This window comes from Caloenas nicobarica, chromosome 22 (assembly GCF_036013445.1).
Source record: "Caloenas nicobarica isolate bCalNic1 chromosome 22, bCalNic1.hap1, whole genome shotgun sequence".
NCBI lineage: Eukaryota > Metazoa > Chordata > Aves > Columbiformes > Columbidae > Caloenas > Caloenas nicobarica.
In genome coordinates this window covers 6,342,289-6,366,462 of record NC_088266.1, presented here as the reverse complement: position 1 = coordinate 6,366,462, position 24,174 = coordinate 6,342,289, and the positions used below count along the sequence as shown (strand labels likewise).

General features: G+C 45.1%; 1 protein-coding gene across 2 annotated transcripts in view; it reads right to left on the bottom strand.

Moving 5' to 3' along the window:
• Nucleotides 1-8,883: 8,883 nt before the first annotated feature.
• The window catches only part of SKI (SKI proto-oncogene), a 91,062-nt gene continuing 75,771 nt past the window's right edge, over nucleotides 8,884-24,174 (bottom strand). For both annotated transcript variants that reach the window (XM_065649884.1, XM_065649885.1), the window contains exons 3-8: nucleotides 20,719-20,844; nucleotides 20,060-20,175; nucleotides 18,396-18,661; nucleotides 17,461-17,762; nucleotides 15,172-15,402; nucleotides 8,884-13,189 (exon numbers count right to left, since the gene is read on the bottom strand). In XM_065649884.1, the coding sequence (XP_065505956.1) occupies nucleotides 13,001-13,189; nucleotides 15,172-15,402; nucleotides 17,461-17,762; nucleotides 18,396-18,661; nucleotides 20,060-20,175; nucleotides 20,719-20,844 (1,230 nt within the window). In that variant the 3' untranslated portion in view covers nucleotides 8,884-13,000. The remainder of the gene's footprint in view (nucleotides 13,190-15,171; nucleotides 15,403-17,460; nucleotides 17,763-18,395; nucleotides 18,662-20,059; nucleotides 20,176-20,718; nucleotides 20,845-24,174) is intronic.

Here is a 24,174-nt window from a genome sequence, read left to right as displayed (position 1 = left end):
GGGCTTCGCAAATTGGTTTTCTGTTTTGCTGTTAATATATGTATAATATAAAATACTGTATCTACTTATGTTCTAACAAAAAGAGATCTGCGATCAGTCTGAAGTAAAAGGGCAACCTCTCTGGAAAACTCGGAAGTTGGGACCTGAATTGTTGGAGAGCGTACGAATTCTTAGCTTCTCAAGCATTTCTAGAGCTCTTAGGTACAAAGCATTGTCGGGTTTAGTTTGGTTTGTTGTTCTGCGTGTTGCCCCTCTCCCCAGCCACCTTCTCTGTCTCCCAGTAACTTCTGGGAGCTCCCATGGATGCTTTATGCTGTGTCATATGTGCAGGAGGATCTGTGAGAAACAGCTGCCAAAAATGATTTGTGTCTGTTTTTACTGCTTTGTTTATGTTTGATAAATACCTGGATTGTTGTGCTGCTGAGTCTTTGGAGAATGGAGGCTAGGAAGGAAGGGTTGTGAGCAATTCTGTGCTTTTTTTTTGCCTTTTTGTGTGTGTGCAGTTTATTTAGCATCTCTGCAAGATTTAACATGATAACTCTAAATCTTAGCACACTGCTCAGGGAGGTAAGATGTCATAAAGGTGTCTGGTAAACAGATGTTCCAGTGTTTATAAGCTGCTGGGAAAGTGTGCATCATTCTGAATTAATATGGAAGCAGCTGCAGCTTTGGAAGCTTTAGTTTCCTGAATAAATACTTTGGACATCTATTCCACTTTGGCAGTTGTGACTGTGGTGATCTAAAGATACATGTCAAGCGTAGTTTACAGTAACTGGCAACAACTTCTATTAAACCAACTGATAACATCAGAAAAATAGATTCGCTTTCAGGCAGTTAAGTCCTCCTTTGGATTTAGTGATACTTCTTCAACTATTGCGCCTGGCTAGTGAGTGTACATAATGCAGAGGGAATCTCCTCTGTTGGAGCTTCTGACAGTTGGGTACATTTTGTGGCATTTTCTTACTCGTTTAGCACATAAAATTGTTGATGGTACAAAATCCAGAAACTTACAGTAAAATAAATATTTAACACATTGTCAAAACTGTCTGAAATTAGGTTAGTGAAAATGAATGTGTATAAATCCCAATCTGATTTTTCTTTTTGGAAGGAAACCGTTAGCACCTAGCAGCAGTAAGTCAGGACAGTTTGCTGTCAAGATTATCTTTTCACTGGTAGTGAAGAGGTGTTACATGCTTTAATAATGGTGATACGCATCTCATTGCTGCAAGATCACCAGAAGATACCCAGAAGTAGGAGTTGCAAGGCTTAACAACAGAGTCGTTCAGCAAGATTATTAGAGGAAGGTGTTTTGTTTAGGGTATTCACTTTCTGGCTTGTAACCTGAGATACTTTAGGCAGCTGATTTTTCAGAAAATCCGAGTGGCTGAAGCTCTTATGTTGGATAGCCAAAATTAGCACCTGTCTTTAAATCGATATATATTTTTTAATACAAATAGAAAGGGGAATTCTGACAAAGATCATGCTAGAAGATTGAAAAATCCAAACCAGAACTCAAGACTCTCACTTGAGCTCCCACAACTGTTATGAGGTTTAAATGAAAAATATGCAGGGAGGAGAGAAATGCTTTACTGGGTGAGTGTGTGCCTTGTTCTGTCTGCAGCACAGGCTCAGCGGGGTGAGCTGTGGGGACTTCCACCATGAGTAAGAAGGTGTGGAGGTGTGATTCAGGCTTTTTCATTATCTGATCTCTGGGCCGGTTCATTCTTTTCCCATGTAGCTGGCTATCTATCATATATGATGGAGAAATTGCTATGACAAAATGCTAAAAGCTCTTACTCTGGGCTATTTTTAATCTCTTGTAGGTGAAAGATCAGAACACATTTTTGGAAGATTTATGTGTTGTACCCTTGTGCTGTGCTGGCTAGGATAAATGGGGATTGACAAACTACAGGACACGAGTTTTAAACCATTGACCTCTGACGTTAGGAGTCATCACAACTGTATGTTATCACATTTATGTTCAGGAGTTAAAGGCTTTGCTGCGAGGGAATCTCATATATGCTGAGCAGAGGTACAGAAAGAGCTCTTACTCAGTCTTTAAGCTTTATTGTGGTGATCAGTAGTTAAATCTCCTCTCAGGCCACTGTGGATTTTAGTGCAGAATATTTGTAAGCAATCTTTAAGTCTTTGGGTTGTTTGTGCAGAATAACTCATGTCTGTTTCTTGAAAAGGATACAGCTACTTAAAGCCAGTTCAGCCTGAGCAGACTTGTAATTTTTTGATGATCCTTTAATAGTCCAGTCCTTCAAACTACTTCCCAGCTCTAGGATTTCTGTTAACTGCATCCATTTCTGAAACAAAAGCCCTGATAAAGCAAAAAGACTTTGGGATGTATGAAACACTGTTTTCAAATCAAATATACACTGCAGTGTTCTGCTGAACTAAGCCCCAAGTTTCTGCAGTGCATCATAATGCAAGAGAATAATAGAGGGAGGATGGATGCAGCTGCTCCTCCGCCTGTGTGACAGACACGAGCTAAAGCATTAGCAAGGCTTTTAGAAACCAGGGAGGAGCGCAATGGAGAGGAGAGGGTGAAGCTGCTGGAGTGGAAGGTGGGTTGAGGAGCAGTGGCCAAAGGGAAGGACCGAGTTTAGTGCAAGTCGAGGCGCTGCTCTGGACAGCCAGCAGGCTGGGACCTGTCCCGTGTACATCACACTATTTAATTGTCTTTATTGCTGGCTGGAGTGTTTTCAGGCACGTGTAGCTGACCAACTGACCCTCCCAGTTCAGATATGGGCTCTGTGCCATACTGAGTACTGTTTGCGGTGTTTATAATGCAATGCGTGCTTCCTAAATTATACGTCATTATGAGGGGCACATAACCAATTAGTATATGGATTTGTTCTGCATGTGCAAATCTTTTCTTGGGCTAAGGAAGTGTCATACAGACACTTGGCTGAAGAAGAAAAGAAAACAGTTTAATCTTAAATTGTAATTGTCATCCTCTGGCTAATGATAAGCAATTTTATGGCCTGCATATCAGCTGTAATTAAGCAGTAAGACACAACAAGGTGTATGTTACAGGGAGATAACACAGTGCTTGAGAGCCAGTGACCTGCAAAGCACATTATCTACCAGCTGCACAAGTTTGTACATGTGTGGTAGCAAATCCTCTGTTCCCTCTTCCCCCACTTTCATTCTGCTTTTCAAAATGCAAAAATTGTAAAGAATTTTCATGTTACTTGTTGTGCCGTATGATTTTTTAAAAGTACGCCCTTTTTATATTAGTCAGCTTCTGCACATACAAGCAGCACGTATGAAACATTCTGGGTTATCATTCACTGGAGTTCTGGGAAGTTTGTGTCACTTAAAATGAGGCCCTTTGGTGTTTCGTTAGCCAGGTGGGTATGGAGCACACGGGAAGGATTCTCCCTGATGATCCAAGCACCAAACCAACAGCACCTCTTTGTTTGCACTGAGAAAGACTTCGTGTTGTTCTCAAAGATAGCAGGGGGAGCTTTGAGCTGGCACATAGATGAAACTTGTTAGAATTAAAGATTGGAAGCGTGAAGCTCGTACTGATTGTACTAAACATGAAAACCTTTCCTAGCAAGGTGCCATCGCCCATGTAAACGTCCTGTATAGACTGACCAGACTGAGATGAGTGACTGAATTAGAACCTGGGCTGAAAGTGTGGCATAAACACACAAAATTACTCATCGAGAAAACCAAGGGGATTAAAGCATCTGAGTCCTGTTTCTTTGAGGAGGAGTATGCTTAGTTTCTGTTGTATAGCGTAGAAATGTAGTATAAAACTCGTGTTGGAGGAAGAAACCCTCGTGAGAGAGACCTTCCAAACAGTGACAGAAAGTGTCGAACGGGAGCAGCTTTGTCCTGTGTCCTGTCAGGGGGTTTGTCCATCGGGGGCCAAGGGCGGTGGCGACAGGGACAGGCGGGGACCCCTCCCTGGGACATTCGCGTCTGAGGAGAGTCCTGGAAAGAGGCACAAGTGCAAGTACCTTTGTGCCGGGTTTAATGGCATGTTTGTGGTGCGGGATGGGTGTATATTTGTGATCTTAGGCAGAGACTGTGGATGTTTCATTTTTGAACAATCTGATACACGTTTTGAGGCTTATTCCTTGTGTTACCCCTAATGCAACTTTGCAGGGCAAAAAGACTTCGTTGCTGTTGATCAACAAAATTTTCAGTTTAAGCATCATGGACATATAGTGCCTCTTGCTATTGGGCAGCTATGTATAATAATTGTACAAAATTAATATAAAATGCAGTAGATCAAATGGCTTAATTTTGTTCCGATGTAACAGTCTGTCTCACACTTACTTATTGATGTTTTCCCCCCCACCAGCCGTACAAATTGAATTCCAGACATCAAATTAGAATGTCACTATGATCTGTGTCAACAGCCTGCTGACAGCTCAGTCCAGGCAGAGTGAGCTGAGGCGAGAAGTGGCCTATCCAGTGTCCTTAGCCAATAACTGCCGGAACAGAACGTGTATTTTTTGATTCCCCAGTGTTTTGCTAATGTTACCCATTGAAATGGGTGGATACTTTAGACAAATCCAAGACTTCAGCAGGATGGAAGGATAATCCTCTTGTAGCCCGAGTTGTACTCTACGTGGTCAGAATCAGAGTCAGATTCTCAGGGTTTGAATGGCACTTAGCCCATCTAAAATATCTATAAATAAATAAGGTTGGGCTGATCAGAACAACAGAGAGGCAAGGCAGTGGCGACAGAAGCAGCCGTCTGCTCCTCAGAGCCCTTCTGCGGGCCGAGGCTGTAGTGATGACAGCTGCAGCGCTGGCCGTGCCCGCGACACGTCTGCGATAATCCCTTCAAAGCAGCGGTCAGCAGCGGGGGCTGAGCCGCAGGCCTCGTATCTGGGAGAACTGATGGAAGAGCAGTGGGGACGGAGGGAAGGAATCAATGCCTTTCACCAGCGTTAGCTGCCAAATTGAATTAAGCAGCATGGGATCCCTGCTTCGCGCACCGGCAGAGTGGCAGCCGGCAGAAGCTGCGTTGGTGGCTGGGGCCTGCAGAAGCTGCGTTGGTGGCTCTGCAGAAGCTGCGTTGGTGGCTGGGGCCTGCAGAAGCTGCGTTGGTGGCTCTGCAGAAGCTGCGTTGGTGGCTCTGCAGAAGCTGCGTTGGTGGCAGGTTTGCAGGCAGGGCGCTGCGCTTTGCTGCTGCTCGCTGGTGACTCCTTGGGCACCCGCTGGCGTCGCTGGGACTCGTGTGTGCAAAGAGTTCAGAACTACATACAGAACCTTTAGCCTAACAGCACCAGTTCCAGTTGTGAACCTTGTCCGCTTGTGGTCTTAATGTGTTGGTCCGTGTTATTTTTCTTTCTTTTTTTTGGTGTCGCCAAAAGCACCTCATTGCTCACCACATCCCAATTTTTACATGCAAAGGATCGTAGAGGAAGCAGCTAGATACAGGCAAGATACAATAACTGCACACTTCAGAGGCAGGACTAGTGAAACTATTGCTTAAAAATTATGCATATAATGAATCTGTTGGGTTACTTAAAAGCATGAAATTCTCAGGGTTCCAGATTAAGGAGCTAACTCGGCAGACAACAAATAAAAAATCAAATCCAAAAAGATGAGCCAGAAAACCTGCCAGTGTTGTGGAGTCCAATTCAACTAAATCAGCTCAGCGCAGAGATCTGTGGAAACTCTTTTTCCTCCCAAATGAAAGTGTGTGGGAATTTGCATTGCAGTCAGGTATACTTAAAGTGCGCATAAGCCATCTCATAAAAATTCCTCTGGAGTGTATGTCATACAGCTGTGTTTTATTATATTTGTGCTCTCTTCCTCCTGACAGTGCCTTTATAACTGGATTACTCACATATCATCATTAACTCTGACACTCCTGGGTTTTTACTGCCTCCCTGGTTCCTATCACCTTCTGCAAGTTTTATCCCTTCCTCGCAGATGTGCCAAGATGTATTTCTTTAATATCTTTTCAGCAAATGAACGTGTGAACACATAGAAAGTATGGTTTGGATACCATGGGCAGTAACAAGTGCTCTCAGAATTTCTACTGAAAATCCTCATCAAACCTCTGCTCTGCTACGGATGTGTTAAGTTTCCTCTTTGCTCCGTCTGTTAGATATAAATCAGGGGTGCTGCTTACGGGCGAATGGAAATGGCTGAGCTGCAGCACTGAGCTGGGCTTTAGTCTCACTTTGGATAGTTTGCAGCCATTTCTTTCAGGTGTGCTCCATACAAACACTGAATTTATTATGTATATACCCTGTTCAGAGTGACCAGCTCTAAGACTCTAGTGCTTCTGGTTGTGGTGGGTTTTTTTGTGGTTGGTTTTTTTCTTTTGCGGGGGGGAGGGTGTTTTTTAGTTTTGTTTTGTGGGTTGTTTTGTTTGTTTTTCCTGGTGGCCGAATAACATAAGCCATTGAATAAGACATGAAGACTTTTTACTTCAGGCCTTGGGCAATAAGATTTGTATTTCTGAACTCCAGCAGCTCGATTGAGCTTGGGTCAGTTCATCTCACTTTGCTGTTGATTTTTTCCTCACCATTCTTTGTAGTTCCCGTTTGAATGGAAGCTCTTTGGGGCAGGACTGTAGCTCATTCAGCATTTGTAGAGAACTGAGCGCAAGGGGCTGGGGCCTCTATTAGACTTTTGAACTATTTCTGCTTTGTGAAATTAAGTTGAACTTGAGGGGTACGGTTTTTTGCTTTTGTGTGTTTGTGCTTCCAGTCTAGGTCAGGTACATGAGAGCTCCTAGAGTGCGGAGCGGCCAGATGCATTTGGGAGGGCTGGAGAGGGGCCGTGCAGAACAAGGCCGGTGTCCAGCGGGCCGGCCCGGCTGGATGCAGGCGGCAGATTCCGTGTGCGAGGCCGAGCCCCTTCCAGGGCAGCGTCACCGACTTGAGACAGAAACCAGAGCAAACAAGGTTTGATCCCGAGTCTTCTGCAAACTGTGGACGGGCCGTGTCCTCCTGACCAGAGCGGCACTGACCGGGGCTGAGCCAGGCACCATTCTGCCTATAATGGCAAAAATATTACACAACCACGGTCTGGAAGAATTTCTACCTTGTCTTTGTCTCCTTGCACGATAATTTTGACGTGTTCTTTTATCAGTGTAGTGGTAGTAGCATCTGCATCTATGTGAATTTGAATTATTTTACTGATTTGCAGTAGAATGGTAAAAAGTTTTTTCTCATGTTCCTAATTGAAGGAATTTTACTGTTTCAAGTTAAGAAAATGAGCTGGTGAATTCTTAAGAGCTGGGAGTATGACTCGTGCCCCTTGTGATATGGGAACATCTTCCTTTCTTTAAAGCCATTTTGCTTCAAAATGGGACCTTTTCCAAAGATACTAAAAAGTAGAGAAAATGCGAATGCGATGTGCTGACAAACACAGCTGGTCTTCCTGAAAGTCACTGGCAATCTGGTCTCTTCAGACCTTGTGTCCAAAATGTGTGGAACCAAGTTACTGAAGTGTATTGCTGAAGTGTATCAGAAAGCTTAAAAAGATTTCCGTTAACTACAGAAAAGAATTGTCAGCAGAGGCAATCGGGTGGAGTGGGCAGCTCAGCCCCGTTTTGCCCACTGGTGCCATCCAGGTGGTAGAACCGGGACAGAAACCAGCACCCTGTCAACCAGGGCTGCACTGACGCACTGACCTGAACCAGAGAGGGGTTTGGGCTTGGTTTTTTTTAAGCTATTCGATCATTCTCTGGCTTTTCCACTGTTTTACAAGGGCATGTTAAGAGATGTACCAGAGCTGTGGAAATTCTGCAGCCATTTCTCAGAAAACCAGAAGAGAATTGCTTTAACATATGTTTCCATCTTCTGCTTTTTGCATTTTCCCCCTTGTGTATTTCTTTTGCTTTGACCTGGTACAAACTCCTATATGCTTACAATTCTCCTTATTCAAAAGATTGTACGTGGCTGGTGGAATTTCCCCACGAAGCGCTCGGCATCGTTTCCAGTTCAATTCCTCTCTCCTGCCGGTGTCGTCATGTGCAGCCCTGGGGAGGGTTTGCCAGTTGACGGGTGCTCAGGTGGGTTCGTCGCTGGGCTGGCGGGAGGCAGAGGAAGGGGCCGGTTTGCCTCATGGATGGGCCTCAGCACTCTGAAGGTGACAAGGCAGAATTTGGGGTTCGGTGCCAGAAAAGAGACGACAGGGCAGGAAATCTGAGCTGCCCTCCAACGTCTGAGAGCGGTTAATGCTGCTTTGGTTGGCGCTTTAGATACGCGTACACGTGCAGCCTGGGAAATGACTGTACGGCAAGTACCGGTCAGGGATTGTGTGTGTGTGGCGGTTTCTCTAAGTTTGTGTTGTTTAAGCTCAAATACTCGGAGAAGTCCCGGCTTCTCCAGGAGGTACCTGCTGCGTTTTCTGACACCTGCACGGGCTCTGCGGTTCTGTCCTAACAATCGGGCCACAGCTGCAAGCACAGAACTCGCAAAAAACATCCCATATCTGGCTTTTTTTTTTTCTGGACAAACAATTTTATTTTAGGTAATGCGTCTATACACTGTACATTCAGTCACTGTGGTATATAAGCATAGCTATTTTCATACATAATCTCATAAAGTCCTTTATTTTACAATATTATCTGCTTCAAGGGGAGGGGATGTGGAAAAGGGGGTGGAAAAGGACTATCAAGGTACACAGCGAAATAGATAAATATGCCAAGCTTTTTTCTTATTTTTTTTTTTTTAAATCAGGCATTTATAAACAAGAAAGCATACATTACTTACATAAAAATAGTTCTAGAATAGTAGAGTAAGTCATAATATTGTCATTAGCAGCAGCATAGGAGAGACCAGGATAACAAAAATGTGCTGAAATGCTATTGGCTATTATAAATGTAAAGATTTATTTTTTCTTCGATTGAAAAAATGTCATTGCTGTGAGTTCTTTTGATTTAAAAAAAAAAAAAAAAAAAAAAGAAGAAAAAAAAAATAACCCCCCCCAAACCAACAAAAAGCTCCTTTCTAAAACACATGGACTGATGAGAGGGCAGAATGGAAAGAAAATCAACCTTTTGGTAAGAAAATACTTTACAGTGAAAATAAGGACAAATAAAATGCAAATGCTGGAGAAAGGTTAACCCCCATTGAAAACTTGCAAAAAGATTTTGTTTTGTTTTTCCTAACAGACAGCAAAGGTTCTTCTTAGTTAAAAACACAACTCGGAAAACAAGACAACTACCAGGTAAGAAAGAGTTTTGAAAAAGTAAACACCATATACACTTATTATACAACAGTGTAAAAGGAAAAAAAGTATTTACACGTTGAATTTACTTTTAACTTTTTTTTTTTACATTGGCTAGTTCTGTTTGAAAAGCAGAATATTATGTATACTAGTTAGCTGCTCCATAGATATGAATGTTATTGCTGTTGGTTTTTTTCCCTTCGTTAAGTCTTCTTTCAGTAATAGAAACAATGAATAATTAAACTGAATATACAAGTATTAAGTAATATATTTTTAAGTAGAGGGAGAGTCAACAGCCTGTAGGAAACACCTCTTCTCCCTTTGAACTTCTTAAAGGAAACTAAAGAGCCGATGAAACGCGAAGCTGTGAGTTCCCAATTCCTGCACTGGAGTGCGAGCGGAACGCGGGTCCATCGACGCTGTCGGACACAGAAATTACACACAGAACCCCCAGCACCCCACAGACCTGTTTGCTCTGAACATCCCTGCTGTTTCCACAGCCCCTTTCTAGAACTAGTGTCTCTGTGGCCGTCTTCTGGCAATTTAAAAATAAATTACATTCACGGGAATTCTGAATTAGAAATAAATTACATATTCTGCAGAAATAATTAAGGTTTTATTGTTAAAATGTCTTTAGGAAAGACAAAATTATTTAAGATAGACTCCTCTCCTGTTGAGTGACTGCTGGTGTAGAACGTTTGTTCCCAGTCTTGCACCTCACTGAATCGCACTGATTTTAAACCCGAATTGATAGCGTTGTTTTTACCAGCCTGTGTTCACTCCCCAGGAACAAATACTATTGAGTTTTGACCTCAAATACAGTGAAGCTCATTTGTCATGTTTACTCTAATTTATAGAATCACCGTAATGTGGCAGAAGAAGAACCACCGGTGGTTTTGGAACACTTGTGTAAGTTCACTTTGGAGTCCCCTTCTGGCCAGTCTGGCCCCTGTCCCTGGGCGGCACAGCTGGCCCTTGTTTCACCAGACTTTGGCTATTGATAAGCCTGTTTATTGGTCTATTTTTTCCTTTGAAAAAAAATGCAGATTTCATTAATTCTGGAGGATAAAAGCATCAGATGCAGAGAAGAAATGGTGCCAGTGAATCAGTGTGATTCCCCAGACACAAGAAAACCAAACTGCGGCATGGCTGCAGGTAAGCGGCCGCTTTTTGTATAAAATAAGAGATGGACATTTTGCCATTTTTCGTGGAGTCATAAGGGGAGAGACACGACCAAAGATCAGGGAAAAAACCCCAAACAAACCCAATTTACAAAGTTAAGGCTTCCAAGGGAGTGGGGGCGGGAACACATTTGTTCTCTGTGTAATTTCTTACCCTGGCAGTAAAGCAAGTGAGACGGCTGAAATGCACAATGATCAACTAACACTAAAATTATTTAGTTTCCCTTGAAGAAATAAGTGAATAACACAGATCTGGAAATCATAAGGCTGAGAACATTTTTATGCATACTGCATAACAAAATAAACCCTTTACATAAGACAGTAATAATGCCCATTAATGAATATACGTATGGCAGAGATTTTAATTCCATGCATATGATTTAATAATCACAGGAAAAAAAAAACATACAAAGAAAAAAAAATAAAAAAAACCTGCTTAAGCATAATCAAAATTCCTTTTGCATTGCACTTTAGAAGAGGAGATCTGCACCGAGCCTCGGTGTCCGCGTCCCAAACCCCGCTCACGGGGTCCATGGCATTGACTGCTGAACTGGTTCTTGCTCCCAACACTTTGACATTGTCCCAGTAATTCTACTCCTTTCGTATTTATTCTTTTTTTTTTTTTTTTTGTACCTAAAACATATCTATGAACTTCTCTGTTAATGCTCACAGTTATTATAATGGCTATTATAATGGTTTCAAGCAAACAGCTCTTGTTTAAAAAAAAAAAAAAAATCTCTCTAATGTACTGTAAGTAAATACTATAATTTTAGGATTGGAAGCCGCTTTCTGTCTACTGGGAAGTAATTTTTAATCTTACATCGTTTGCATTAATGTCCAAAAGCAAATGAAGATTACTGGAAATGCATTTCTTTGTTGAGAATAACTTCTGTGTACGATGATGCATAGGTGTGGTTGGTTGGTTTCTTTTTCCTTTTTGTTCTTTAAGGTAAAAAAAAGTGTCAGCATTTCCTGTAGAAGCTGCTGAGAGGAAAAATGAGCTGGAAGGCACATCTGCAGCCCCAGATCAAATTTTCACTTGCTGCTGATAAGCTCGAGTGTGTCAGAGGTGAGAGTTTATGGGTGAAAATCACTTTCCCTGGTCAGTAAAGCACCAGCTTCCTTTGTCAAGCACTTGAGGAGCGTCTCTGCTCGCAGGGGCCGCACCACAGCAACACGGACCTGCCCAGGCCTCCTCGCGCACAAATGGAAATGAAGGTGCGAAGTGTCACGTGCTGGGAATGGGGTTGATGCTGTTCACATCTGTTAAGCAGGCTAGAATCCAGAATGCTCAACTTGTAAACTTTAAATTATGGAATCAAATGCAGAGTAAGAATCTGACAAAGTGCAGTTTAAAAAAAAAATAACAACAACAATAAGACCAAGTGATGGCATGCTGCATTTTTATTCCAGGGCTGCGGCTTGGATCCCAAAATTAAAGTAATTTATTTTTTTCAAAACCAAAAAAGTATTTTTTTAAAAAATATGTAGGCCTATTCACAGCAGCAAAAATGTTTTTCTCTTCCGTAGTATCCAACAATGCGCCGTTGCACTCTCCTTGGGCACAGAAATCCTGACAGTTCATCATACAAGCAGGTAAATACTGAATTCGTGGTAAAATGGTGCAACAAAGATGAGTTTTCCAGAAAACTGAAAGCTGAAGTAAAGATTTCAGAATGACTTCAAAACACACGTGTCTTCTGCTTTATTTCTCAACCCACTTAACCGATCACCCATTTCCTTCCTTTATTTCCTTCTTTCTTTTCCTGAAGCTGAAGTGCTCTTGGATGAAGTCTCTGGAACACACCAATTCATGGAGGCGTCTTTAGAAAAGGTGGCGATTCGCAAACACCGAATCTGTAAGGCCGGGTTTGTCTTCCCAAAGCATCGATCCTCCATCCCCACCCACCCTCCGCAGTCCTGCGTCTTCCCTGCTCCTCGGGTTTGGGACGGAAATGACGATAATTCTTCCCAAGGACAAAATCGACTTTTAAAAGCACTCTGAATTCTCATACAGCCCCGTGACAGAATTAAAACTGCGATGGCTTCCTCGATGGCTGGAAAACTGCTATGAAATGGCATCATCACCAGAGGCTTCTATGCCGAGAATCCCAAAGCCTATAACAAGTCATTAAAAATTGTGCATCGAAGGGGTTGGTTTTGTTTGTTTTGCTTTTAAAGGTTCATTATAAAAATCTTGTTAATTTTTTAATACCAAGTCTGTGTAATGAATTATTTTAAATAGCTTATAAGAAAAGTGTATTTGTTTTTAAAATCCAGAATGTTCCACCAGGCAGAAGGGCAACATCGAAACTGCCAGACTTGCCTTTTACTCTGATTTTAGTTGGACGATGCTGCTTGCTTGGAGTTAGCCAGTAGAAAATTTGCTGTGGACTTAAAAGTATTTTGTTTATAAACACTTTGTGTTTTATAGGCACAGTAAGATGTTGTGCTATATGGACTGGGAAAAACAAGAGGCATAATTCAGTGCTTCTGTTATAAAGAGTAACGTCTGCCTTCCAATTAATGAGAATCCATATTCATAGATGTGTGTGCCGAGACACAACTACTCACACATGCACTTACACACGTACCCACGCGTCCTCCCTTACTGCGCACGTCCGTCAGTCTGTCCGGTGCTGTGAACCGGGTTAGTTCTCAGCCTTGCTCGTCGTGCTCTCGCTGCTGCCTTTGCTGCTCGATTTAGGCCACAGTTGTTCCTGAAGTTCCTTGACTACTTTTTCCAAGTGTTCCCGAGCCTCCCGCTCGTGCAGCAGATCTGCCCGGAGCTGCTCCCTGTCGGCCTCCGCGTGCTGCAGCTTCACCTGGAGGTCCTCGATCTGCAGACAAATGTATTGAGAAACATCATAAACTGTCTAAAAATACTTCAGTTCCAGTGTGATCTTTGTAGACTTTAACACAGGCTAACACGTGAGAAGAGTAATAAAACCGTGTACGTCCAGGTGCAACGTTACCAGAATTGAGGTGAGGAAGGAATTCCCTTTTCCCTGCGCTTTCCATACAGGACTGTACAATTACGCAAGTGCATTGCATGAACTGGTTTGCTTTGACATTCTTAAATATTTCTGGGGGCTTAAGTTCCAGAAGGGAAGGTGAAAAACAGAATAGTTAAGAGCACCTTAGTGTAATAGAACTCCAATCACTGTACTTAAACCATTAATTACTATCATTTTTTAGGCAGACAGCAATCTGGGAACGTGACCTACAAGCAGCTCTGCACCGGTCCTGATGTGCGGTAACTCTGCACAGAAACGGATTTACAGAAATAGCTGTTCCAGAGAGCCGCAGACGCGATCCCTCGCGAGGCCTGATGGGCTCTTGCTTTTACTGACTGACAGCAGAGAAAACTCTCCGCGCTCAAGGGTGTAAACATGACAAAAACTGCACAACTTTGAAAAACACCATTCTGGGCCACAACCAGGTACGCTCAGCAGTGATCAGATTGCCATTTGCCGAAGGAAGGGAAAACTCATCTGATTTGGGCTAAAATGAAGGCTCCCCGGCCACCCCACGCGTATTCCGATCTCAGTATCAAGATAAGAAAAAAGGTATAAACCACACCGATAGTCAATAGAAATTAAGCATCTCATACTTTAAGCTTTCACAAAGACATTTACAACCCTGAATTGGTTGTCTTATTCCTCTCCTTCTTGTCTGATGCCATTTCTCTCAGAATAAGCCCATCTAGAGAACTGCGGTTTCCTCAAAAATAAGTGACTAACACAATGTGACAAACTTCCTGTGTGCACGCCAAATTAAAGATAAAAGGATGTATAAAGCTTAATTTTTTTTTTTTTTTTTTACATGACTTAAGTCATATTATGTCTTGTAAAATTCAGACTTTGAAGCTACTTCAAGTATTTTTGTATTAAGTGCCGTGCAGAAATCTCTGAGGGAGTCACTGAACAGCAGAGCAGCTGTTCCAGACCGGGAGGTTGCGGCTGAGCTCGGCAGCGAAGCCGCTCGCTGCCCTCGGGCCTCACCCAGCGCCCTGGGCTGGAGAACAAGCCCAGCCCCTGCAGCAGGACACAGCGGGCGATGCTGCAAACGAGCCATCGGTGTCTTTAGACAACACAAACCTGCAGAATACTCAGTGACTTGAGTTCTTTTTGAGGTGATTGCAGCCTTTCGCATTAGGAAACTTCAATTATTCCCTCCCAGGGAGGAAATTTACCAGGAGACTGAAAATCCACCGTGTAAAAAAAGTTCCTGCATATCACAAAGCAAGGGCGGACACGCCTGCAGATGTGCAAGCCCCTGTCTGGTACGCGTGGCCTCTACTTTTATCTGCACTTGCTGTTGCCTTGGTTTTTTTGCTGGAGTGGAAGTGAACTGCCGGCAACGCCCAGAACAGCCGCGCTCAGTCTGGTTATGTTTAGTCTGGACACCCCTTATCAGTGAGACATCCTGTGATGCGAGAGAGGAACCCACATCATTTCCCGCTCTGGTCTCCTGGTTAGACATGGCTCATAGCGGTACGACAGCACCACTCCCCTTCCCGGTATTGAGAGCCCGGGCTCAGAAGAATTTCTGGTTGCTATTGCTTTTTCTTTTCCTTCCCTACCCTCCTTAAAGGCGCCCACACCAAATATTTGCAGCTCGTGCTTTAGGTGTAACACCGGGTTCGTGAAGCACGTGTGTTCAACAACACGCGTGGCAGAAAATTCGCTCCAGTAAACACAGTCTAGCAGCGTTCCCTTCAACACTCAATTCAGGCATGTTACAGCACACAAGTTAATCTTGCAGACACGACACCTCGTCAGTGCCAGATCCACCCTGACGAGAAGCGTTGGGGTCTCACCTGGGCCGAGTACTTGGCGCGGAGCCGCCCGGCTTCACAGCCCTTGTCGCACACCCGGATCTGCCTGGCTTGTTCCAGCTCCCGCTTCAGTCGTATCCGAGACTCGTTGGCTTCCTTCATTTTCTTCTCATTCTCAGCTCTCAGACGTTCGATCTCTTTCCTTAAGTTGCGCTTCGCCTCTGTTGCTTCTCTCAGTTTCTCTTTTTTAGCCACTCGTAGGAACTCCAGCTCCTGGAACACAAGAGCAGTTCAGTTGTGAGAACCGAGGAGCAGGGACTAAACCAGCGCAGGGAAAGGGGCTGCGAGGGACGTGATCCAAACGAAGCTCCCACCTGCTGGGGGTTATGACCGAGACAGCTCATGTCTACAGCTCCTTCTGAACTTTGTATAAGCTTTTCTGCTTTAAATCACCACGAGATCTTACACCCAAGATCCCCTGAATTCTCGGACAATATAAAGCAATATGCTACAGCCACACTTTGCTTTGTCAAGCGAAATAGCTGTGACCATCTGTGAGTGAATAAAGATGAAGTGCAGTTGGAGAGAGCTCCGCGGAATATGCTCCACACCGGCTCCAAGTTCCAAACAAACCAACTGTAACGCCTGTGCTTTAACTGAAGACACTGAAGATTCTTTATGATCAATGTGATTTGTGAATGCCCTTTGTGCACAGCAAAGCTGAACAAGAAAGTTTACTACTTGCTGGAGAAATCAGTAAGCAGTTCCATTTTATCAAGCCCCCCTCCCAAAAAAACCATTTAAGGCAATTATGAGAAAAAACCCAAAACTATGTATCTTTTCTCTACCTCTAGGCAATTTTGGTTGGCTCCAGGTCACTGGTGTGCAGCGCTAAGGCCCTGGCACAACAGCTGGAAAACTCTGCGCTAAAACCTTCAGCTAAATGGAAACCACAGTTTGCTCTGGAAACGGCCACTCACTGTCCAGATTCTTAACAGGAGCCGCTACCTTGAAATCTCAAATCCAAGAGAGCACCATTAAATGAAGCGATAAAGAACCTAAAGGTAACAAAGGAAGAAGCTCACAAGTTTTTAAAAAGCTGTTGTTAAAAGACACGTTCATCGTAAGCATACAAATGTGGCTCACTAAAGGTCTGTCCCCTAAATGGTTAAATTAGAAACTAAAGCTCCATTTTTTTTTTCCCCAGAAGCAGCATTTCCTCTCTGTCACAGCAACGTGTTTCTGTTCAGTAACGCTGCAGTCGGGTCGTGGGAAATTCACTCTCCTGACACTCTCGGTTCCCAGCCCGGCCGCGGAGAGCTCGGCCGAGCCCGCGGCGCCGGCGCAAACGGCACCGGCACAAATGGTGCTGGTGCAAACGGGACCGGCGCAAACGGCGCTGGCGCAAACAGCACCGGCACAAACAGCGCTGGTGCAAACGGCACCGGCACAACCAGCACCGGCACATGGTCTGCGCTGAACCGCCAACCCGCGGCTGCCACAGCCCAAACTGCCCGGAGCCTGCTCCCTCTGCCCTGACCTGCTGCTTGATTCAATGCCTCAACGCTCCATTCTGCTTCAGCCACTGCTTCACCTCATTCCTACTTCACTTTAAGTACACACTGTGTTCTTTGGTTTAGATATTTAAAAATTAGCTTTAAATATGTATTACTTGTAAATATTTACATTCGGCCCAGCTCAAATTAAAAAGGTTCCCGTGCTGTTGCGTCCAGCCGCGGGGATGAGCTGCTGCCCAGAACAGCGCTGCAGCTGGTTTGGTCTGATCACCCGTATTGACATGACCGATGTATCAAGGATTTCCAGAAATAAGGAGCTTCTTCACTGAATGAAGCAAAAACCACTCAGTGGATCACGGAAAGCTCAACCAAGACCCGTGCTGAGCTCCTCAGCAGCGCTGCAGAGTCTCTGTGCTCCAGAACTCCTCCCTCAGCCGGGCAACGGCAGGATCTTCACAAATCTTGTAAAAATACAGATAAAGCCTCCATAAGGACAGAAATGTTTCTAGTTCAGGGAAATGAAAACAAACTAAACTCTGCTGTACTAGAAGATTTTTTCGGTAATGAAAAGATGTTGATTTTGGTAACCATGGATTTACACCCTAAGGCAAAAACAGGTGGCAAGCTTAAAAATGTAGGAATGGTTCCTGTATATACTCTGCTTTCCCAGCTGAATTTCCAAACAGTACAGCAGCAAAGGCTGTTGCTATTTGGGAAAAATGAGGCAATTCTTTTTGACACGAGCCCACCTCCTGGATTCTACCTGGCAGAGCGTTTGCAGCCAGCGGTACGAAAAGCCGCATTTCGGGATTACCTGGTGCAGGCTGCGCTTGGCTTGCAAGGCAGCGTTCAGCTTCTCTTCCTGCTTCACCCTCATTTTCACGACTTCATGGAGGAATTTTTCTTTGGCTTCTTTTGTGTCCAGGCCACTGTCCAGCGCCTGCCTCAGGTGCTCCAGCTCCGCCTCCAACCCGCTGCTGTGGGACTCGGGATGCGCCGCGGCCTCGAAGGCGCTGCCCAGCGGGGCCGGCGGCTGCATCCCCGGGGAGCTCATGTCCTTGGCTGAGCTGGACGACGTGAAGGACGGGGAGGAGAGCGAGGACAGGGAGGAGGTGACTGGAAAACAGGAACGTCGAGAATTAACTACAAAACGGCTAAAGCTAACGTAACTCAGAACATGCTGAGGGCCTTTTGTACAGAGGAGATAATGTTCAATAAAAAACTGGAAGAAAGAAATTACCCATTTTATACTTTGAAATGTGATGAAAATGCAAACCTGACTAACTTATGGGACCAACTTCCAATTCGCCTGAATTGTGACATGTCACAAACGTTGTTTTCTTCATGGGCGTGAAGAAACAGCTTTCTTCAGGAAAACCCACGTGATCCTGCCACTTTCAGGGGGTAAAATGTTTTCGTTTTTGCACAAACTGCACGCACTGAGTAAAGCCTGAAGGTACCGAGGGCAGCAGCAGAATGATCTAAGTGACATTAATGAGGTGACACCAGTGTCTTCCTTCGCCTTTTGCTGAGAGGGCCAATATGGGAATGCTGCTTTCAGCACATACAGGCCCTTGATCTCTGCTTTATGTGGATGCAGTATTATATTTATTATATTTAATCACAAGAGATGCAGTATTATATTTATTGTATTTAATCACAGCAGAAGTTGAACAGCCAGCTCCTGCGGATAACAGGAAAATCCAGCACAAATAAAGCACAACAAAGGCAGATAAAACTGTCACTTACATTCTTCCCTGGTTTCTACTTCAATTTCTGCCTCTGACTCCTTGTCCTCCTCGGGGGCAGCGGCCGCAGCGCTGGCTGCGGGTTCGGGCCCGGCCGTGTTCTCGGCGGGCGGTTTCCTCCGGCGCGGCTGTGCCGACCCGCCGGCCTCGCTGCCCCGCGGCACCGCGCCGCCACAGGGCGGGGTGCTGACCAGCTTCTGGGGGGCCGGCGGGGCCAGCGCCACGTTGGGGGCCACGGCATTCTCAAAGCTTTTGTAGGAGTAGAAGCTGGTTTAGACAGGGGGGCAAAAGGAAGGAGAGAACAGTCATATTCTTGGCCTTAAAATGCTTCCCAGTCCCAAGACACAAACTGCAAGTGACAGTGAAGTTCCACTGATTTACACCAGCCAAGAATCTGCCTATACGTTTACTCAGCGTTTTGCACTCATTTAAACATGGAGATGATTTGAACAGTCAATCTCCATCCAGTTCAGAACAGATCATATTGGAAGTGCCACATAACCTAAGAGCACCAAAGAGATGAGATCTCCCAGAGTCTCAAAATTACAATGATGTTTTGTCACGATCTTCACGCATTATTGCTTTACTGAACTACTTAGTTTTACTTCTGTCCACAAACATTTTGTAAACTTGGAGATGGCACTTCCTTCAGAAAGGCCACAGGAGTGCCAAAGGCTTTAATTTTTGCCCCAGCCCGCAGCAGAGTGCACGTACGTAAAACCAGTTAAAAACACCAAACCTCTCTTAAAGGACAGTAGTATTGTAATGTCAAATACACAGCATTTTGCAAAACACACAGAAAAGACTGTCTTTGCAACTTCCATTCAGCATCTACTACCTGATGTATCTTCAGTCACCTGTTACAGTTTCTCCTGAACCCGCTCAAGGTTTATTTCCCAAGCCTCAGCTGGGCCGGTTTCTCCCGCGATACCACGGGCGCAACACTCGCGCACCGGCCGGCCCCACTCTCCCTAGCTGAAAAGTCTATGTAAGAGCAAGGATGCCCTGGTATGCTTTTTTTTCTTTTCTTTTCTTTGTAGTTTTTTAAAATAAATCTCCACAGCTTCTAAGCAACTTGTTCATAAGGGCAGCACAATATGTTCTTCACAACGCTCCCTAAAAACACCTGGTGACTTTAGTCAAACTTTCCACAGAAACTGTTTCTCTTAGGCAGAAATTTGGCACAAAAATTTTTCAGACTGAAAAGCTCAAGTCCGGCAAAGTAAAGTGTAACTGCACTGACACTTTCCGCGCTGTGACACCAGCAGTCCCGCTATGGCGGTGACTCGTTGTACCAGTTTAATGACGTTCCCATCCCGGAGCTCAATCTTCCTCTAAACAGTGAAGCCCAGGAACTTCGGAAGACTGTCCCCAAAATGATGGGAAGTCCACCGGAGCAGCCTCCATTTCAGACTTTTATGCAATGTTTCACCTAAGAAAACCTATTTCATGAATGCACAAAATATCAATACTCATTTTTTTGTTCCCCTTCTGCAAATTAAAACCCTGCAGCTGCAAATGCTTTTTACTCTGATCCTCGCGGACTGACTGGCTGACAGATCCGGCAGGAACAGCGCGAGGGCACAAGCAGAAAGCAGCCGCTGTCAGCTGCGTGGCCAGAGCCGCTGGCCCGGCCTCCGGAGCGCGCGCAGCCCGGCCCCTCACCTGTCTCGGATCAGCGCGGGGAGATGGGGCGACAGCTCTTTCTCGTTTGCTGACACCGCCGGGGACCAGGGCCGGAAAGCCGAGAGACGCTGCCGGGGATGGACACAGCCAATGCTCTGGGAAAGAAAAACAAGTACATACAATCTTTTCAAACTCTAAATTACAGTGGAGTGCCAGTGATGCTTTTCAGCACACATTCTGCTATCTTTAGAACTCTCCTCCACGGGCAGGACCCCCTTAGTAGACTCTGCCAGCAGAGGTGAACTGTACTCAAGTAAAACCTCACGTGTTTCCTTTGCCAGTAAGTTATGTGCAGTTTGCAGAGGCCGCAAAAGGCTCCTGAGTCTTTCAGGATTCCTGTGCCTCAAAGGCAGGAAGGAATTGCCTTTCAGTGTCACAGTCAAGAGCTGCCTGTTTGTTTCAGTGTCGCAGTCAGGAATTCCCTGTTTCAGTGTCACCATCAGGGTCAGCGAGCACTGGAGGACGGCGAGGAAACTGGGAGGGCATATAGCTCAGTGTTTATGAGGAAAAGGACAGAAGTGCTATTAACTTAGAAAACCTGGGCAAGTTCTTTCTCTCATTTTCTCTTCTGGTTTCAGTAGAGGGATGCTACATGCTAATTTGAGCTCTCTTTCGATTACAAAATATTCAGCAATCACCTTATTAGATGAACTGGATAAGGACCGTAACCAACTGGACTGTTTTTCCTTCTCAGTAGAAGCTGGAGATTGGGAAGCAGAGTCATCTATTTTGGGCTTTTTGGAAGCAGGAGGATCTGAAGAGACCTGAAACAAAGACAGGCAGGAAAAATCAAAGACAGAACTACTAATTTTGCAATCAGCTTAGAAACAGGTTATAAGGCAAAGCAAATTCTGTATTTAAAAGAAACACACACTGGGAATTTTTTCTGCGTTTTTAAACCTAAGGAAAAACAAAGGAGTGAAAACAAGGCACAAACGATGACATAATGCAGCTTCATTCCTTCATTCAAAATACTCCAGTAAAGCACTGATAGTGCAGGAGGGATGGGCAGTAATAAAAGTGAGACACTCACACCATCTTGCAGAGAACTATCTGCCTTTTATTATTTTTGTATGCAGAAAGGTAAGGTTTAATGTGGTTGCTGAACTGGAAAGATTATTTTAAAGGAGAACAGAACAGACTTTGTTATTCTGTTTGCAGTGGTTGTTATGCCGATGACTTCACTGCCCCACAGCTGCGGTGGATTCTGGGGGTGCTGCCAAGAGCTGCTTTGCCTTTTCCACAAGTGGCTCAGCTTGGCCCATAAATCATCCTCAAGCATAAGAAAGCCCTTTGGCAAGCGAAACCCCTTTCCTTCAACACTGTGAAGGAATAAAATTCCTATAGTCCCAGCGTGGCTTGCAAAAAAATTGGTAACTACTGGTTTAACTGGTGCGCGGGGGATACCAGCTTGAAGCCTCGCCAGGGCAAACAGTCAGCGCAGGGAGAACGTTCTGGACCTTGTGCTGCATCATGACTGGAAAGAATAAGACAAACATACCACCGCAGTTCCTATTCCTTTTGCTTTCTTTTCTTTCTGAGATTCCCAGCTCTCTACCTTTCCATATTCCCGGCGGCAGAACTGTGCTGCAACAACCAGCGATCGCTCCTATTTGCATTCATTTTTTTCATCCTCACACCTGACGGTGATTTTTGTGGGCAAACACGTATTTATACAGGTGCGTCTGTAAAACACAGGCAGGGCAACATTTGGAGAGCCTGAAATGCTTCAAAACCAGGTCTGTTTGCCGACGAAAGAAAAGATCTTATTTGCGAATGTCTCGTGTTCTGAAAATCAGGCCCCTTCAAGGCAACTTAAATTGGGAACTCAGAGGCTGCTTCTCCAAATGGTTCTTCGCTCCTGAAAACTGTGAAGTGAGCGGCTCCCCGTCCTGCCGGCGTCACCCCAGGGCTCAGGAGAACATTCCCTGGCACTGCGGAGCTCGGGGCAGCTTTGCACGTGTGGGATGAAGAGGAATGGCATGGGCGTGTGGATGTGTAACCCCAAGTAGCAAATGAGCCCGTGCCGGTGCCAAATGCAGCTCCGATGGGTTTGCAGATTCTCTGGGCACAGCTTCAGGCCATGGCACGGTCCCTCCCGTCTAACTCAACTCAGAAAAGGCATTTTTAAACGCTTTTTGTAGAAAGCGCAGGACAATGCCTTGGAAAAGATTTGTTTTTGCTCTCGGAGATGCTGCCTGTGCAGAATTAGTGACAGCACTCGAAAGGTATTTGGCAAGGGGCTCCTGCTCCCACCCCGCCGCAGCGGGGCTGCTGAGCGGAGCGGGGAGGGGGCTGGCGGAGCGGGGAGGGAGGGTGCTTGGAATGGAAAAGGCAACAGGTGGCAAGACTCAGCGTGGACACGCGTCCTCCCCCCGCGCCGCCGAACGTTCTGTTCGGGCCGGTGGGTCGGCACCGCGTCACGCGTGAAAACCAACCGCTCGGGACAAGGAGAGAGAGGGAGAGATGTCAACAGAGGGGTCTGGTTTGCGTTCTTGAAGAAACCATGTCTCCTCTCCAGCTTTCGCCCTGTCCCCATCTTCGCCCTTTCAATCAAGGCTGACACCAGGGATCGGGAGGGCGCTGAGCACGAAACCGTTCAGCAGACCTGGGAAATGATGCTTAACCTTTTGTTGCCAGGAGCCAGTATTGATCTGAAAACACAAGCTGCTGCTAGGGGAAAATAAAGCAGTAAACGAGGCGTGTGCATGGGGGAAAACAGGTTTTTGCTTTCCCCATGAAGAGATGTAAGTGGGGTGAAAGAAAGGGGGAGAACAAAGCAGCTGCTAAACACGGCATTTATATTTTTCTCCTGCCACAAGACCCTTCATTTCTCCTAACAAACCAGAGCTGTCTGAAGTGGCAAAGCACTTCAGCGGGACTCACAGCAAGGCCGCTGCCAGCATCATTTCTGCACTCGGATGACCTCCGCCAGTTTGCCTCCCATCCACCGCCCCATTTTGTTTACACGGATCTTCTGCTCCTTGGGGCAGGAGTTGCCTCTCAGTACATGCTTTAAAAAACACACCATGTATTTCGGTTCCATTTTAACAATGGAAAAATGTGGCAGTTCCAGTAGCTTCCCAGCCGGTCCCTGAAATCCTGAGGCACAATGTGGTGTTCTCCATCAGGAAGCGGAGGTTGAGCTCTGAAACTCATGCCCCAGAGGCCTTCTGACCACAACCTGCAGTCATTCCATTGACATTTCTGCTCTTAGACATCCCACTGAAAACACTTTTGTCCCCCTCTGCAGAAACACGGTGGCTGCGCCACGAACTCAGCAAAAAAGCCCCTACAAAGGTGCAAAGCGGGTCGGGGCCGTCCCGACGCCGGAACAGGCAGAAGCGGGTTTGCTCACGGCTACAGGAGGACGCTGAGATGCGGAACAAGACAAGATACCGAACACAAAATCTTCTCTTCGCGTGACTCACCCATTCCATCCCACTCTCGGACAGATTCCAGGCAACAATCTACCCCGCTCTGACACTTCCAACCCAGCCACCGCAGCCAGCAAACCGCGGTACTGCCTCAAATCTGGATGATTTTATTTCATTTTCTCTCTTTGCCAAGTAATGAAACATATGAAGTTGCAAAAGAAAATCCGATGTAATTTTTTTTGCCATCTTCACAAATGACTTACGAAAAACTTGAACCAAAACCCTAGAAGACCGAAATAAATATTTCCTTACTTCCTATTCAGTTTTTCTTCCATTGCAGGCAACTTAATAACTTGTTGTCAAGAGGGCTTTGCGCTGGGCACCGTGACTTGTTATATGCACATTCTCGTAAGAAACTTTGGGATACAAAGTGGGCCCAGAGATGCTATGTGAAACATTCACTTCAGCTTTTGAACTGTTGTTTTCTGAAGCAATTGATTTTTGAGGCAAAACAGAGACAGAGCGATTTATAAGTTACTAAAAAAAAGATTTTAAAAGTACATTCTAAAGGGAAATTTGGGCATGTGAACTTCAGCGTCAGCCATTTTATGACAAACAGAAATCAGGCAGCCCAGTTTGGCCTCTAACCAACCAGGGCCACATTTGACACGTCTGATCAAATTTTCTCCTCCAATTAAGTACTGCAGTAATTAACCA